This window comes from Limulus polyphemus, unplaced genomic scaffold, assembly GCF_000517525.1.
Source record: "Limulus polyphemus unplaced genomic scaffold, Limulus_polyphemus-2.1.2 Scaffold4639, whole genome shotgun sequence".
In the NCBI taxonomy this organism is placed as follows: domain Eukaryota; kingdom Metazoa; phylum Arthropoda; class Merostomata; order Xiphosura; family Limulidae; genus Limulus; species Limulus polyphemus.
Window position 1 is genome coordinate 37496 of NW_013670249.1, and position 17850 is coordinate 55345.

At 33.6% G+C, this 17850-nt stretch overlaps 1 protein-coding gene across 1 annotated transcript in view; it reads right to left on the reverse strand.

Annotated features, from left to right (window-relative positions):
• Window positions 1-8557: 8557 nt before the first annotated feature.
• The window catches only part of LOC106471464 (hemicentin-1-like), a 38278-nt gene continuing 28985 nt past the window's right edge, over window positions 8558-17850 (reverse strand). Inside the window, exons 5-13 of the mRNA XM_022400079.1 lie at window positions 17277-17540; window positions 16345-16683; window positions 14894-15148; window positions 13918-14187; window positions 12419-12556; window positions 10776-10809; window positions 10388-10497; window positions 9829-9931; window positions 8558-8904 (exon numbers count right to left, since the gene is read on the reverse strand). Of these exons, the coding sequence (XP_022255787.1) occupies window positions 9846-9931; window positions 10388-10497; window positions 10776-10809; window positions 12419-12556; window positions 13918-14187; window positions 14894-15148; window positions 16345-16683; window positions 17277-17540 (1496 nt within the window). The 3' untranslated portion in view covers window positions 8558-8904; window positions 9829-9845. The remainder of the gene's footprint in view (window positions 8905-9828; window positions 9932-10387; window positions 10498-10775; window positions 10810-12418; window positions 12557-13917; window positions 14188-14893; window positions 15149-16344; window positions 16684-17276; window positions 17541-17850) is intronic.

The window sequence follows — 17850 nt, forward strand, 5'->3', positions numbered from 1 at the left end:
TAATAAAACCTTTGTTAGATATATAGGCCGACTAGTTTCCATAACACAGTTACCATCATCAGGGATAATAAAACCTTTGTTAGATATATAGGCCGACTAGTTTCCATAACACAGTTACCATCATCAGGAATCGAATAATATATTTTTGAACTTTCTGTAAAAAAACATGGCCCACAATTTCCATTTCCGCTGAATACCGGTGATAAGCTGAACTTACAAAACCACCTATACAAATAAAGAGTTTACGTAATGATCATCCCATCACAGACTTGTATATCCACTTACCACCCCTTACTGTCTATAATGCCTCTTCCAATTTCAACCAGTGTTACAAACTACCAATTTCTTCTTAATAACACACTTCTTTGTATTATTGATTATCTCTGGACCTTCCTATCATCGCTACTGTTAAAATCAGTATTATCATGATCACACTACTCCTGTTCCTTTACATGAACGTACTACTTCTGTTCCTTTAAATGATCACACAACTCCTGTTCCTTTACATGAACACACTACTCCTGCTCCTTAGATGAACACACCACTCCTGTTCTTTAGATGAACACACCACTCCTGTTCTATAGATGAACACACTACTCCTGTTCCTTTACATGAACACACTACTCCTGCTCCTTAGATGAACACACCACTCCTGTTTCTTTACATGATCGTACTACTTCTGTTCCTTTAAATGAACGTACTACTTCTGTTCCTTTACATGAACGTACTACTTCTGTTCCTTTACATGAACGTACTACTTCTGTTCCTTTATACTATCGCACTACTGATGTTTCTTTCCATCCCACCTACGCCATTATTTCCAAGTTCCTTCTTATCAACTTTTTATCAAGGATTTACTTATGTTTCATTCTATGATCACACCTCCCTAACCCTATCTTATCATTCCCGCGCCACTTATATTAATTTGTACCACTGCTTCTTTCCTGTCATCTTATCATCCTGTTATTTTCCTAGCTACAGTCAATCCAGCACTCCTGTTTCTTACTATCATAATATCGATTCATCCTCTCAAATCTCCTTAATGAATTAGTTCAAGTGACAAGTAGTAAACTAATTTATTAATATCACGTAGCAACGAGCGGTAATTCTAACAACGTATATCAATAGCTTGGGTTTGATATTGACTGAATATAACAAATAATAAAGATTTCCATTAATAGAAAACATTGGGTTTAATATTGACTGAATATAACAAATAATAAAGATTTCCATTAATAGAAAACATTGGGTTTGATATTGACTGAATATAACAAATAATAAAGAGATCCACTAATAAAAACCTTGGGTTTGATATTGACTGAATATAACAAATAATAAATATTTCCATTAATAGAAAACATTGGGTTTGATATTGACTGAATATAACAAATAATAAATATTTCCATTAATAGAAACCCTTGGGTTTGATATTGACTGAATATAACAAATAATAAAGATTTCCACTAATAAAAAACTTTGGGTTTGATATTGACTGAATATAACAAATAATAAAGATTTCCATTAATAGAAACCCTTGGGTTTTATATTGGCTGAATATAACAAGTAATAAAGATTTCCACCAATAAAAAACCTTGGGTTTGATATTGACTGAATATAACAAGTAATAAAGATTTCCATTAATAGAAACCCTTGGGTTTGGATTTCGTCCTCCTTACCCTTTCATATGCGTATCCTAGAAATTTGAAAATATATATGCTACACCTACTGTAACAACACTTAAACAGTTCACACTGTAACAGTAGTATGCAGGTAGTTTATATGAAGTACATAAGTGATTTACTATGTAGCAACAATACATGAGTAGTAGTTTACTACGTAGCAACGGTATGTGGGTAGCAGTTTTCTATGTAGCAAAAGTACATGAGTAGCAGTTTACTACGAAGCAACAGTACATAGATAGTAGTTTACTATATAGCAACAGTACATGGGTAGTGGTTTACTATATAGCAACAGTACATGGGTAGCAGTTTACTATGTAGCAACAGTACATGGGTAGCAGTTTACTATGTAGCAACAGTACATGAGTAGTAGTTTACTACGAGGCAACAATACATAGATATTAGTTTACCACGTAGCAACAGTACATAGATAGTAGTTTACTATATAGCAACAGTACATGGGTAGCAGTTTACTATGTAGCAACAGTACATAGATAGTAGTTTACTATATAGCAACAGTACATGGGTAGCAGTTTACTATGTAGCAACAGTACATGAGTAGTAGTTTACTACGAGGCAACAATACACAGATATTAGTTTACCACGTAGCAACAGTACATAGATATTAGTTTACTATATAGCAACAGTACATGAGTAGTGGTTTACTATATAGCAACAGTACATTGATGGTAGTTTACTATATAGCAACAGTACATGAGTAGTAGTTTACTATATAGCAACAGTACATGAGTAGTAGTTTACTATATAGCAACAGTACATGGGTAACAGTTTTTTACGTAGCAACAGTACATAGATATTAGTTTACTACGAAGCAACAGTACATAGATAGTAGTTTACTATATAGCAACAGTACATGGGTAGTGGTTTACTATATAGCAACAGTACATGGGTAGCAGTTTACTATGTAGCAACAGTACATGGGTAGCAGTTTACTATGTAGCAACAGTACATATATAGTAGTTTTCTATGTAGCAACAGTACATGGGTAGTTTACTCTGTTACAATGTAGTTTAAAATATAACAGTGTAATTAAAGTTTATTATATAGCAGCTGTTACAATGTAGTTTACCATATAAAAGTGTATTTAAAGATTATTATGTAGCAACTGTTACAATGTAGTTTAACATGTAACAGTGTTTTAAAGTTTATTATGCAAACTGTTACAATGTAGTTTACCATATACACTGGTATTTAAAGTTTATTATGTAGACTGTTACAATATAGTTTACCATATAACAGTGTATTTAAAGTTTATTATGTAGTAACTGTTACAATGTATTTTACCATATACACTGGTATTTAAAGTTTATTATGTAGACTGTTACAATATAGTTTACCATATAACAGTGTATTTAAAGTTTATTATGTAGTAACTGTTACAATGTATTTTACCACATACACTGGTATTTAAAGTTTATTATGTAGCAACTGTTACAATGTAGTTTACCATATACATTGGTATTTAAAGTTTATTGTGTAGCAACTGTTACAATTTAGTTTAACATATAACAGTATATTTGAAGTTTATTATGTAGTAACTGGTACAATGTAGTTTACCATATATATATTGGTATTTAAAGTTTATTATGTAGACTGTTACAATGTAGTTTAACATATACACTGGTATTTAAAGTTTATTATGTAGACTGTTACAATGTAGTTTACCATATGCATTGGTATTTAAAGTTTATTATGTAGTAACTGTTACAATTTAGTTTAACATATAACAGTGTATTTAAAGTTTATTATGTAGTAACTGGTACAATGTAGTTTACCAAATACATTGGTATTTAAAGTTTATTATGTAGCATACAAAGAGCAGATAGGTATTTTAACTGGTAAAAAGCTGTAAAGAATCACTGGACTAAGGATGTACTTGTTTCTTTAAATCATATCAATTGTTTGGCCTTGTGGTTTATACCTTCATCTTTAACCAAATATTTCTACATGCAATTAAATAGACAGAAATCAAGAGAGATAAATTAAAAAGTAGACAGATGGAAAGATGATATAGTACAAACGAACTAGGTAAATACTGGGTATATATATATATATTGAATATATGTATTTGACGTAAAATTTCTCAACGCTTTCAAATCCGCTAGTTGTCAGTAAAAATCACCTAGTGTGTTGACTTAAAAAAAAATGAAAACAATATCTTGGATTTTATTTAATCTATTATCGAACAGAAATCCTTCCTGACGTCCAAATACACACACACAAGTATCTTTTGTGTCCGGATATATAATTAAGTTTTAAGCGTTGCATTGTAGACTGAAATATCAAGCAACGTAAAGGAACTTAAAAGTTAGCTTTGTTTACAAAAGCTTTTATTTCTTGTTTTTTTTTTTATCGACAAGCCCACGCGTCATCACGAGGTGGTCAATTTCACTCCTCTCTCACATTGTCACGCACACGGACGACATGTTGAGAAAACAGGTAAAGAGTTCATAACTACAAGAAAGACGACAACAGTGTCTGTTATTGATCGACGTCCACCAAACTTCATGTTTCCAGCTTATGTTACAAGGTAATGGAGCAAACTGCGCCATTTCTTTGTTGTTTTAGCCATTGAATCAATGGAGCAAAATATGTGTATATATATATTTAAGTAATGTTTCGAGACATCGAATTAGGCTAACCCATCTAGTATCTTATTATTTTGTTTACAGAAGTTTCACGCAATACTCCAGACGGTTATCTGCACTTAGCCTATATAATTTTGAATTGATAGGACAGAAGAAAGGGAGCTAGTCAACATCATCCACCACTAACTCTTATAGGGCAACAATATACCGAAACTTTAAACCTTGAACCCTTCACTAGCCACTAGATTTGCTCGACCTATAAATATGTAAATTTCGAGTAACGTCGAAACAAAACGTTTTCTAAGCGTAACACAGATAGAACTCTTAATATCTACAATTTCCTATCGATTGGTCAAGAATTACTAGAAACTTAAACAGGTGACCTCTGACCTAATCAGAGAAAATTAAAGAAGTGTATTTGCACCGTCATCTTTGTCAGAGGTGAACCTTCTTTTACCTCTTTTCAATTTATTTAATTGATCACGGTACTCCCGTTGTGACCGCATTCTTCACATATGATGCACTGGTAACATTCTGACCATTTTGCGACCTTACCTCTCGTAGCTGGCTTTTCTGACATTTGTACACAGTTCTGAATGATTCGTACAACTGTTTACGAGAAGAATAAAATCGCATTTAAACAACTGATCGCCAGAAGCCAATTTTCAGCGAAACATCGCTCCCACTAACCCCACAAAAGTCTCTGTATTTTCGTGACCGTTCTCCGGTTGAACAGCGATAAGTTCATGGAGTTACAACGCTAAAATCCGCGGTTCGATTCCCCTCGGTAAAAACAGCAGATTGTCCAATGTGGCTTTGCTCTAAAACAATGACTTACTCAACATTGTTCGATTCGTCGTAAGATATTCTGATAAACTTGTTGCAGGAAGTACAACAACATTCTGGATTTAAATTGTTAATAATCGCGATCTAGTTAAGTCAGAGATTACCTGTTAAAAATGTAGACATCCTAATTTATATAAGTTTTAACACGTAAAGCCTTTGTGATTGGAATATTATGATACACTCTTATAATTCTTGGAAATCCCTAAACGGCTAGATAAAGAATAATATAATATAATAGGCATAATTCTAATGTTTTATGACAATTATAATTAATTACAACCATTCTTTGCATACTTTGAAAAAAAGCGTTTACGCCATAACAACTGTTTTTGTAACAAACGGTTTATATAAATGGTGTTTCGTCCAACACTGCGTTTGTTGTGTATGGATTGTGGCCAAACGCGTCGTTGGCAATGGGTATGGCGAACACATGTGGTTGGAATGCTATTGTCATACGCTCTCTTTAGTTTTTGTTTGTTTGCAATTAAGCACAAAGCTACACAATGGGCAAACTGTGCTCTGCCCACCATGGTATCGAAACCCGGATTCTAGCGTTGTAATTCCGCAAACATACCGCTGTGCCACTGGGGGGAGGGGGCTTGCAATGTTAAAAAATACAATAGGCCTAATAAAAGTGTATAATGACAAGGAAATTAATGTCTACGTGGAAACATGGTAACTTTCTATGAAGTTAATACGAAGACTGCCATCGAATGATTAATCTGAGGGATTCCAACAGTTGCAATCAATAATTGGATGATTTCATGGACTCAAAGACACACTGCCACTGATAGGTTAATCCAAATAAGTCCTGTATATGCCGCCTTTAATTAGGAAGTTTGAAATATTTGAGCTGACATCACAATGGCACTTATATGATGAGAACGTTTTAAAACTTTTTCAAAATTTTTGTTAATATGATACGCAAAGATCTGGTTTCTCATTTGGAATTCTAATGAGGCAACGAATGTATATATATATTGTTTATTTGTAATTTACTCTCCGTAATTTATAAAGTTTATAGCCTTTAGAAGTACTGAGTACATTAGAATAACACGAGATAATTTAGTTTTCAGTTTCAAAAATCACAAAGTAGAACTTACCAGAAAAATGATTCACAACGTCTGTTAGTTTTATGAAGTGATAAGCTCTTGTCTGTATGAGTTTTATTGCTCACGCACGGAAATGACTGATTTGAATCTCCGGGGTTTACTTATGTGCCTACAGGCGTTTTCCCGAATCATAAAATCGCTTTTTGAAGCTCAATAAAGGTTACAAGACTCAAAAAGAAACACTGGGAATACGTCGTGCTAATAGATTAATGGAGTGTTTGTTTGTGTAATTTTTACGTTATCGAAACAAACTAATTTCATCGACGAATAAACGAATAGTCTATTCTTCAATCAAACAAAAAAAAAGGAAAATAATACCTTTCTCGACATCTTGCGAAGAACGTTTGATTTTTGTATTTATGGAAAAGGTGTGTTCAAAGTATTGATAACCAAGTGCTTAGAACTACAGAATATTAGTTACAACCCATGATAACATTGCTAGAGTTACATTTAAAAACCATGCCAGTAAATAACTTTAGTAGCCCATCCATTTTTTTCTCTCCAAAGATAGAAATATCGATTTTAAACATCTCCAACATGGTAACTTTTTTACATACTCTGTCTGCATGTATAGAGGGAGCAGAAGGCTTAATGAGAAAGAAGTATAGATATACAGGACGAAGATTGACAGGTAGATAACACGTAGCTTTGTGTTAATTAAAGCAGAGATTCTGAACTGGCGGATGCAGTATGTATAGGTTCATTTGGTGGGGGACATCAGTATGGATGTTGAAAATTCTGGGGAGGAGCTTGTTCTAAAAAACCTGGGGAACCACTGAATTAAAGTATTAATATATTTGTGATGGTATTGTGAACTTAGTTCCTTAGGATAAATATCATTACACAGAATACATGGTTAAATAGGTCACTTCGTACCGGGTTTTATAGACAGAATACATAGTTAAATGGTCATTTCGTACCGGTTTTTATAGACAGAATACATGGTTAAATAAGTCACTTCATGCCGGGTTTTATAGACAGAATACGTAGTTAAATAAGTCACTTCATACCGGGTTTTATAGACAGAATACATGGTTAAATAGATCACTTCGTACCGGGTTTTATAGACAGAATACATGGTTAAATAGGTCACTTCGTACCGGGTTTTATAGACAGAATACATGGTTAAACGGTCTCTTCATACCGGTTTTTATAGAGAGAATACATGGTTAAACGGTCTCTTCATACCGGTTTTTATAGACAGAATACATGGTTAAATAGGTCACTTCGTACCGGTTTTTATAGAGAGAATACATGGTTAAATGGTTATTTCGTACCGGGTTTTATACACAGAATACATGGTTAAATAGGTCACTTCGTACCTAGTTTTATAGACAGAATACATGGTTAAATAGGTCACTTCATACCGGTTTTTATAGACAGAATACATTGTTAAATGGTCATTTCGTACGGGTTTTATAGACAGAATACGTGGTTAAATGTGCACTTTGTACCGGGTTTTATAGACAGAATACATGGTTAAATGGTCATTTCGTACAGGGTTTTATAAACAGAATACGTAGTTAAATAAGTCACTTCATACCGGGTTTTATAGACAGAATGCATTGTTAAATAGGTCACTTTGTACAGGTTTATATAGATAGAATAGATGGTTAAATGGTCACTTCGTACCGGGTTTTATAGACAGAATACATAGTTAAATAGGTCACTTCGTACCGGTTTTCATAGATAGACTATATGGTTAAATGTTCACTTTGTACCGGTTTTTATAGATAGAATATATGGTTAAATGTTCACTTTCGTACCGGTTTATATAGATAGAATATATGGTTAATGTTCACTTTTTACCGGTTTATATAAATAGAATAGATGGTTAAATGGTCACTTCGTACCGGTTTTTATAGACAAAATATATGGTTAAATGTTCACTTTGTACCGGTTTATATAGATAGAATAGATGGTTAAATGGTGTTTTCGTACCGGTTTATATAGATAGAATATATAGTTAAATGTTCACTTTGTACCGGTTTATATAGATAGAATTGATGGTTAAATGGTGTTTTTGTACCGGTTTTTATAGACAGAATATATGGTTAAATGTTCACTTCGTACCGGTTTATATAGATAGAATATATGGTTAAATTGTCACTTCGTACCGGTTTATATAGATATAATAGATGGTTAAATGGTGATTTCGTACCGGTTTATATAGATAGAATAGATGGTTAAATGGTGTTTTCGTACCGGTTTATATAGATAGAATTGATGGTTAAATGGTGTTTTCGTACCGGTTTATATAGAGACAATACATGATTAATAAATATCAATAGACAGAATACATGGTTAAATAGGTCACTTCGTACCGGTTTTTATTATTTTCTTGGGCTCAAATATACGTACATACACGTTTTAGAAATAGCTTCAAATTAAGGACAAATTGTTCTTTAAACATTTCTTAATTACTAATAATTCCATCACCATAGTTCCGTCAGCATCTCTTAAAACGTCTGGGAGAAAGTATCTAAAAATAAATATTTCTCTCATAAAAAATCCAGCATTTTTAACTCTTACCGGTTACTTATTCAAAACCTTATCACCCCTCTTTCTTTTTTATAACATACACGTCTAAACAATCAGCGTCTCCTCGTCCAAATGGTGAGCAAGGAAGATCCAATGTTTCTGAGGGGGTGATCAGTGCTGAAAAACAACATATGCTTATAAACCTTTATTTGATCTATACTATGATCTGATTTTAAGAGATAAGAAATATAATTATTGCTCACTAGAGTAGGATAGTCTGTTCTTGACATCACAATTATTTTACTCTTATTTTCATCAAGAAATAACTCGTGATGTATATGTTGATTAATTTATTTTCAGTAAAGGTTTTTGTAAATTTCTAAGTACATTGTAAGTAAATCAAAAAAGTTTGGAGTGCATGATACTGACACTTAATGACATAGATATAAGATTCGGGTCGAACCACAACAAAAATATTGTATTTATGGTTTTTTTTTATGGAAAATAAACCAAACTCCTTGATTAATAGTCTATTTCAAACTTAATATAAATTGGTTCTAAAGATGTGAGAATTATACTGTAAATACGTCCTTTGGTTTTTATTAAAACGTCTTGAAGCTCAAGCATCTTTTTTGGCTAGCTTTATTTTTAGTGCACTATATCTAGCAATGTAGTATGTGAAAAATAACTGAGAAGTTTTACAACTGGTATTATTATCGGAGGAAACATCTTGACTTGACAAAGGTTGGTAGTATTCTAGAACACAGCTAGGAGGAAACATCTTGAATTGACTAAGGTTAGTTAGTATTCTAGAACACAGCTAGGAGGAAACATCTTGAATTGACTAAGGTTGGTAGTATTCTAGAACACAGCTAGGAGGAAGCATCTTGAATTGACTAAGGTTGGTAGTATTCTAAAACACAGCTAGGAGGAAGCATCTTGAATTGACTAAGGTTGGTAGTATACTAGAACACAAAATAAACGTTTTAATTGCCTAAGGTTGGTATTATTCTAGAACACAAAATAAATGAAGTGTTTTTAAGTTGATTAACGTTTGTAACTATCTTAGGATAAGACTATTAATGTGGTACTACAACTAACCTGCTTTAATTATCTTGTCATCTGCGGTCGTTTCCACTTCGGCTTAAAGGAAAGTTTCGGGAGATCACGTGGTCTTCACTTGCCACATCAGCACAGTTTCGGTCTATCCAAAGATATAAAAGTTATTGTGTTAACGTACACTGCAACAAACATATGTCTCACCTCATAAAGTAAAGCATAAACATCCAAAAATGTACTATTTTAGAGAGCAAAAATCTCCAAAAACTTAATATAAAACTATCTTGTGAAGAACAACACCTATCCCCCCCCCCCAAGAACAAAACATAACTACTCAATGTAGAAGGCAACAACTGTTTCCAAGAAACAACTCTAATACATTTTATAACTCCAACAATGCGTCTCAATATTAGTTTAACAAACATTGAAATAATAGGATAATAACGTTACGTTTTATACCTGGTATAAAATGTAACGTTATTATCCTATTATTTCAATGTTTGTTAAACTAATATTGAGACACATTGTTGGTCCAACAATGCGTCTCAATATTAGTTTAACAAACATTGAAATAATAGGATAATAACGTTACATTTTATACCTCCAACAATGTGTCTCAATAGAGGACTGCCATCAGGTTTATCGAGGGTAGTCAATAGAGGGGATGCTCCACCTGGGGTGTCATCGGCAGTTAATTCCTTCCCCTCGGGTCTGCGTAAAAAATACAAAGGCAGTTTTTTAATGTCTCTCAATACCTCCTTGTGGGTTTAATGCCTGTTAGGTCTATCCTGTATTTCTTGTTATATAATTTAGACCCGTTGATAAAGTTTACGAATTACAGCTCCCTTAAGGATATTTGATATCCACTAAAGTTACCAATTTTTCTGAAAGTTCTCCGATTATACGTATAACTAGGATATATACATTTGTACTGATGTCTTGCCTTAAATGATTTAGCGTATTTCATTGACAAATAACGTAATACTCACATTTGACGTTGCACTAAATCTGTCTTTCTGTTTCCTGAAAACAAACACCAACACAATTTAAGTCCACTTTTTTAATCACTCCTTTTTTTTTTACAATTGTCATTAAGATTAAATTTCATATGTAAGAACATAAGACTGAAATTTATCTTTAAGTCAATGTAGGTAGTAAATTATGTGTAGTGACGTCTTGAACAATTGTTAATGTTACTATAGTTATTTGCTCAAAATAAATTACCGATTTTCATGGCAACCAGCAACATGGCGTCTCCAAGCTCAGCCGAGACAGATTATAATAAGTTTATCTCTGCTCTCTTGCACGCTTGGAATGGAGTAGCATTCTAACAAGGGTAAATTAGCGCTATTGAATAAATAGCTTCAAATATTTAAGATAAATTTCCAAAGATAATACAGTTAGGTTGTTATAACTTAAACATAGTTTCGGGAAATTTCTCGAACTTTTAACCTCAGTTATTCAAATTGAAGGATTCCTTGTTACAATTCATTAATGATTATCACATCACTGTTTGTTGTGGAAAATATTTCATATAAATATTACATCATTGGTCGTTGTGGGAAGTACATCATATAAATAATACATCACTGGTTGTTGTGGAAAATATTTCATATAAATATTACATCATTGCTTGTTGTGAGAAGTATTTCATATAAATAATACATCATTGGCTGTTGTGGAAAGTATCTCATATAAACAATACATCCCTGGTTGTTGTGGAAAATATTTCAGATAAATATTACATCATTGGCTGTTTTGGAAAGTATCTCATGTAAACAATACATCCCTTATTGTTGTGGAAAGTATTTAACATAAACAACACACCATTTACTCTTATGGAAAGTATTTAACACAAACAACACATCATTTACTCTTATGGAAAGTATTCAACACAAACAAAACATCATTTACTCTTATGGAAAGTAGTTAACACAAACAACACATCATTTACTCTCATGGAAAGTATTTAACACAAACAACACATCATTTACTCTTATGGAAAGTATTTAACACAAAGAACACATCATTTACTCTTATGGAAAGTATTTAACATAAACAACACACCATTTACTCTTATGGAAAGTATTTAACATAAACAACACACCATTTACTCTTATGGAAAGTATTTAACACAAAGAACACATCATTGACGTACCGTTGTATAATCAAGTTAAATGTAAACTTCTTATTGTAATTATTTGAACATCATTTTCATGATTATAATTAATTTACCTGTTATCAAACATTAGTATTAGGCCTATTAATTTTTATAATTTCGCAATCTATATCTAGTCCCTTAAATATACAATGCAGTGTTAAAACTACAATAGGTTTAATACTAAATTATGATGACAAATGAAATTAATTGGTTTACAACCATACCTGAAGCGCCTAATTCACGTTAATATTTGACCAACAATAAATACTCATTATTGACGACATATGAAGACTAGAATTCATCAACAATAATAGAATTCAATACTTTGAGTTAACAATCCTAATATCATATAAAAACACAATTCTATTCTAACCAAAAACAGTTCGTATTCTTAGTAGTAAATGAATCCTGAGGGATCGGACTTCTGTGATTGTTACGTATAAACTCAGATAAAACAGCTTCTGATCGTACCTCGCATTCGTCGTTTAAGCAGGACGGCAATCAAACAGGTTACTAAGACCACCACTAGAACTACTAACCCCCCAGCAACTCCCGCCACAATGACGAGATTCTCTTCTCTCAGCAACAGCTGGACCCATCCTTCCGGCGCTAAGTGAGGAAAAACCGTAAATGAAGCAGGATTCATTAAAGGTCATTAAGATTATAGCTGGGGTCGTTAAGTAAACACATTATCTATACTACCGTTTGAGATCTGGCTGCCGAACCTTGTTTCAATAAGGATAAATATCATTGCTTAAGTGAAAAACACTCTCTTTATTGTGTATCGTGTTTATTTTATTTGTTTTATAAAATAGGCTTAATAGGCAGTTAGCAACGGTTTAATGAAAATTTCGAAGGTTAAAAACGTTTCCTCGTTTCTAATCTTTTCGAATTCCAAAGGGTTCAACTTTATAGAAAACGTAACATCTTGAAACAACAAGAATTATTGAAATATGATAGATTAAAATGTGAAATATTTAAGTAATCTTATTACACTTTACTATATTTTCTTTTCATCTGGTAGATATACACATTTTTACCATAGTTACACCCGAAATACGACACTCAACACTACATACTGATAAAAGTGTACATACATAAACATTGAAATTGAAAATATTAATACATATTTTTTGTCGCTTCTTTAATTTAACTGAAACAATTAATGTAATTAATGTTTTCAGTTTAACTTGTTACAGTTGACTGTTTGTTATTAAGCAAAAACTACACAATATGCTATCTGTGATCTGCCCATCGAGGGTATCGAAACCCGATATTTGGCGTTGTAAGCTGTAACTCATTACTGAGCCATCGGGGAACTAACTTGTAACAAATGAATATACTTATCACTGTACACTGTTATGCCCCCCCCCATTAGATCAGCGATAAGTCTGAAGGCTTATAACGCTAAAAGCAGGGATTCGATACCCGTGGAAGGCACAGCCATTGTGTGGCTTTGCGCTTAACAACAACATAGCTATGAGATGTTAAAATTTCTCCCTAATACACATGATGCAATAATGTTATTATTATTGTTGATATTACTAATTTTATATATATATATATATATACATTCCAATAGCTATTTAACTATATAACTAAACGCTGTATTGTTTCCAACATGCAATAAAGTTTGATTGTTTAACCACTCTTAAGCCTTATTCTGCTGTTTACAAGAATTTAAACAGAGAATATAAAAGAGATTCAAAACGTCATATAATTAGCCACTTTCCTATGAATATTGTTTCAATCAGTGTAAACGTAATATAGGTTTGGTTCTAACGGACTGCTCGTGCCTCTTTCTACGTATCGACCTGAGGAAGGGCTCAGTAAAGAAGCGAAACGTCGTTTCACTGTATAGAAAAAACAAACTTCTACCACAGCTACCAACGAAGTTGTCGTTGCTCGACTTTATGTCTATAAGAACGATTTATTTATTTATTCTGAATATTATGAGAAACATCACATACACGGAAAGTCGGTGAGAGGGACGTAACACGGATCGGACTGGCCAATCACATTCGCTGCAACACAGGAGTAGCTACTGGTGCTGCTTGACCTTTCTTTAGAGAGCTTCAAGACGCTGTGACTAGCTCCATCAGTCACGTGGTAAACATGGACAGTCGAGTTGTTCCTGTACCACGTGAAGTTCACGACACCAGGTTGGGAATGGGCCTGACAGGTTAAAATCAGGGTTCCAGACTGGTCGTATCCTCTTCTTATCATGCACTCAGGCTTATCTGTTCGTAGAAAAGCAAAGTTTACATTAATACTGTTCACATAGATTAGAAGGAACAAATATACTTGAAGAGATATCACACCAAAGGTTTGAAATTTACCTTTTAATAAAGTTGAATTATATCAGTATTCTGTCGAGATTTCTTATCAGAATTAAACTCATAAATTAACCGTCGTGTGTTGATGATAATCCGTCATCCGTTCTCCGCAATATCATTATTCTCCAGAATTACACACTGAACGTTCACTTGAATTAAGAGTAATCACAAGGGTTATGGTTTCTAATTAAGAGAGGAACGTACCCAGCAATCAGCACATCCACCGGCGCAACAAGTAAATATTGCAACTGATTACAAGGTTGATAAATTAATGGTCTTTAATAGAACACACGGTTGGAAAATAATACACTGAGTCTTCTCGGCTTAAAACAGTGCAATCTTGTGTATTGCAGGGCATTTAATTCTTCGAAGTTCTAGCGGTAACACGTGGTATTAGTACACAATAAAAAAACATCATATTGTATCATGAGGTCAACTCAGGTGCTCAGTAAAAATACAAACTTACGATTTATACTGACTTAGTCAAAGTAAAAAAATCACACAAGATGAATATTCGGAATACTATCTAGATTCGCTGTTAATCCAAAGAAACAACTCAGAAATTTAACTACAGAGTAACAAATATATAAATCAAAGAAAAGCCACTCACGAAGAACCCGAATCACAGCCGCGGTTTTCGCTCTACCGTGTCTGTTGCTGACAACACATGTGTAGTTTCCCGCCATTTCCTTAGACAAAGACGAATTAAACGACAACACCGGACCTTGGGAAACAGGTTCGCCTTTCTGGAGCCAAATGTATTCTCCATCGGGATGAGCAGAGGCTGAACACACCAGATCCTCCGGGACCTCTCCCTCCAAAATCTCCAGCTGAACCATCGAAATCTTGATGTCCTCAGGAGGATCTGAAATAGTGTAATCAATACCATTAGGTTGCACGTTCTCCCGACGGGACAAGTCCTCTAAAACCCAAGTTACGCACGGTACAGAAGAGTCGAAAACACTGCAATAAACATTTGGGATATGCAAAAATGAAACCAAAACTAACACGTTTCACTCCCGTGGTGGCAATTTGTGATGTTTTAGGATCGAATCTTATTTTGTTTTTCTGAGTATGTTAGTGTTGTATTTTTAATATTCCAAAGTGTTTGAACATTTTATCGTCTTCTAGATGGTTTTTCGGTACGTTCTTGTGGATGAGATTAATAATATAAACATTTATAAAATGGCAGCTTTCGCTTGTTTATCAAGAGAAATAGTCTTTGCTTGTACCTATCCAATACCAGTAAGAATTTTCATCGCGATACCTATCTTTCATAAACGATTTTCTTTCCAATGACTAGTTGTCTTACAGAGTAACACAGTTTTACAGGTGTTCTTTTCTTCTTTTTTATGAGTTTTTGCTGCAACAAAAAACCAGTCAGCAATAGTGTGAAGATGATTACACAATACAGATCACCACACCTTAAGACAAAGAAACTTGCATTGGATGATATTCACTATTATCGATCTAGCAAAGTACTAGATCTGTCTAGGTCTGTGTTCATCTGTTGTTGTATATTAACCAGATCAAACTACTAGATCTGTCTATGTCTGTGTTCATCTGTTGTTGTATATTAACCAGATCAAACTACTAGATCTGTCTACGTCTGTGTTCATCTGTTGTTGTATATTAACCAGATCAAGCTACTAGATCTGTCTAGGTCTGTGTTCATCTGTTGTTGTATGTTGACCAGAGCAAGCTACTAGATCTGTCTGTGTTCATATATATATATATATATGTTTATCCCAGATTCCTGAGTTTAAAAAGCCAAATTAATATTTACTTCTAATAGTAACATAATTATTGTATTATTTGTGGCACGACTTGTTCATTAATCTATAATATTAAGACTTGAGACTTTGCGTTTAATCACTAATTGAACAACCACGTCCTTTAGAATATTAAATGCTAATACACAATTTAAGACCGATTATTGTTCTTGTTCAGACGTTCTGGGACACCTTCAACCTGAAGTGATTAACAACTAATACGCTTGTGCTGTTTCAGAAGGGAAGGAAACATAATTACTAGACAAGGAGAACATGAATTTGTACTTACATTCTAGACGGAAGATCATGCTGCTAGAAACGCCTTTACCCACTTTATTAGCCGTAGTTTTACAAGTGAAGTTGTTGAAGTCAAAACTCAGGGAAGGCAGGAGACTCATGTTCCAAGATAAAACACTAATTACAGACTTGAATGTGTTCCTCTCGATGTCTGGTGGTTGTTCAACCGTTTCACTGAAGAAAAACTTCGAACCATTGAGGTTCTCATCATTTCTATACCACATGACGTCACATAAAGGTTCGCACTCCACCCTGCACCTTAAGTTTACAGTGTGAATATTTCGTAGAGCACCCCCTATGGCAGGTAACTTCTCCACAAACCTGGGAGGTGCTATGTGAAAAATACATTTTATGAATGATACCATGAAATGGTATTAGTTTACGGTAAAAAAATTATAAATATGTATCAAGTTGTGCACAGAAAACCGCTGTACAGAAAGCTAGCTTTCAGTAATTCCTCTTAATGTTGTCTTTACAATTAATACAGAATTATGGGTCAGGAAATATTGGGTCGACTATTAACTTTCTGTCTTTAGAGCTAATGCAAAGCCATGGGGAAAATTTGTTTAACTTTTTAATTCTCAGTTCAAATAAATCACACATGTACCTATAAACTCATACATTTCTATCTCAGTAGGTGATAGAGATACACGTGACACATTCATTACTTATCTCATAACTCTTCGTCCAAATAAATAACACTGAGACATAGAACAAGTGTATTTAACTCATAACTCTCTGTCCAAATAAGTAACACAGAGGCATAGTCATAGGTCAATAAAATATGTCTAATATTTTAACTTTCCGTCTGAGTAACCAATTGTAGGATAGGAAAACATACTTAAGTCTTAAGCATCGTGACCAAATTCAATTTGTGGAGCGACACAATTTGTCGGGGGAGCTATCCTACCATTAAGCTCTTACCAAAGGCATCCAGATGGTAAAGGACTGAGCTTCCAATCGCCACTTCATTCACTGCAGAGCAAGAGTAATTGCCTTCAGTCGCCACCGAAACGGGCTCGCTGATATATAAATTAGAAGTGGAATTCAGCACCACGCCATCTTTTTCCCAGTGATAAAAACCAGCCAGCGGAAATCCCAGGTCACTGACCTCACAGTACAAAGTTACTGGATGTCCTTTAACTATTCTTTGGTCTGGAGGTAGCACTGTAGCAACACCAGGGGGATCTGAAACACCAAATTCAAAGATTTTGATGTCGAATTCTGCGACATCAACATAGAAACCTAGTCTGCTAAAAAAAAGTAGTGGATTTTGAAAGAAAAAAAAGAAACTCCTCTCGAAACATTGTTTATAAACAATAAATCTTCTTGAACCATTGTTTATAAACAATAAATCTTCTCGAAACATTGTTTATAAACAATAAATCTTCTTGAACCATTGTTTATAAACAATAAATCTTCTCGAAACATTGTTTATAAACAATAAATCTTCTCGAAACATTGTTTATAAACAATAAATCTTCTTGAACCATTGTTT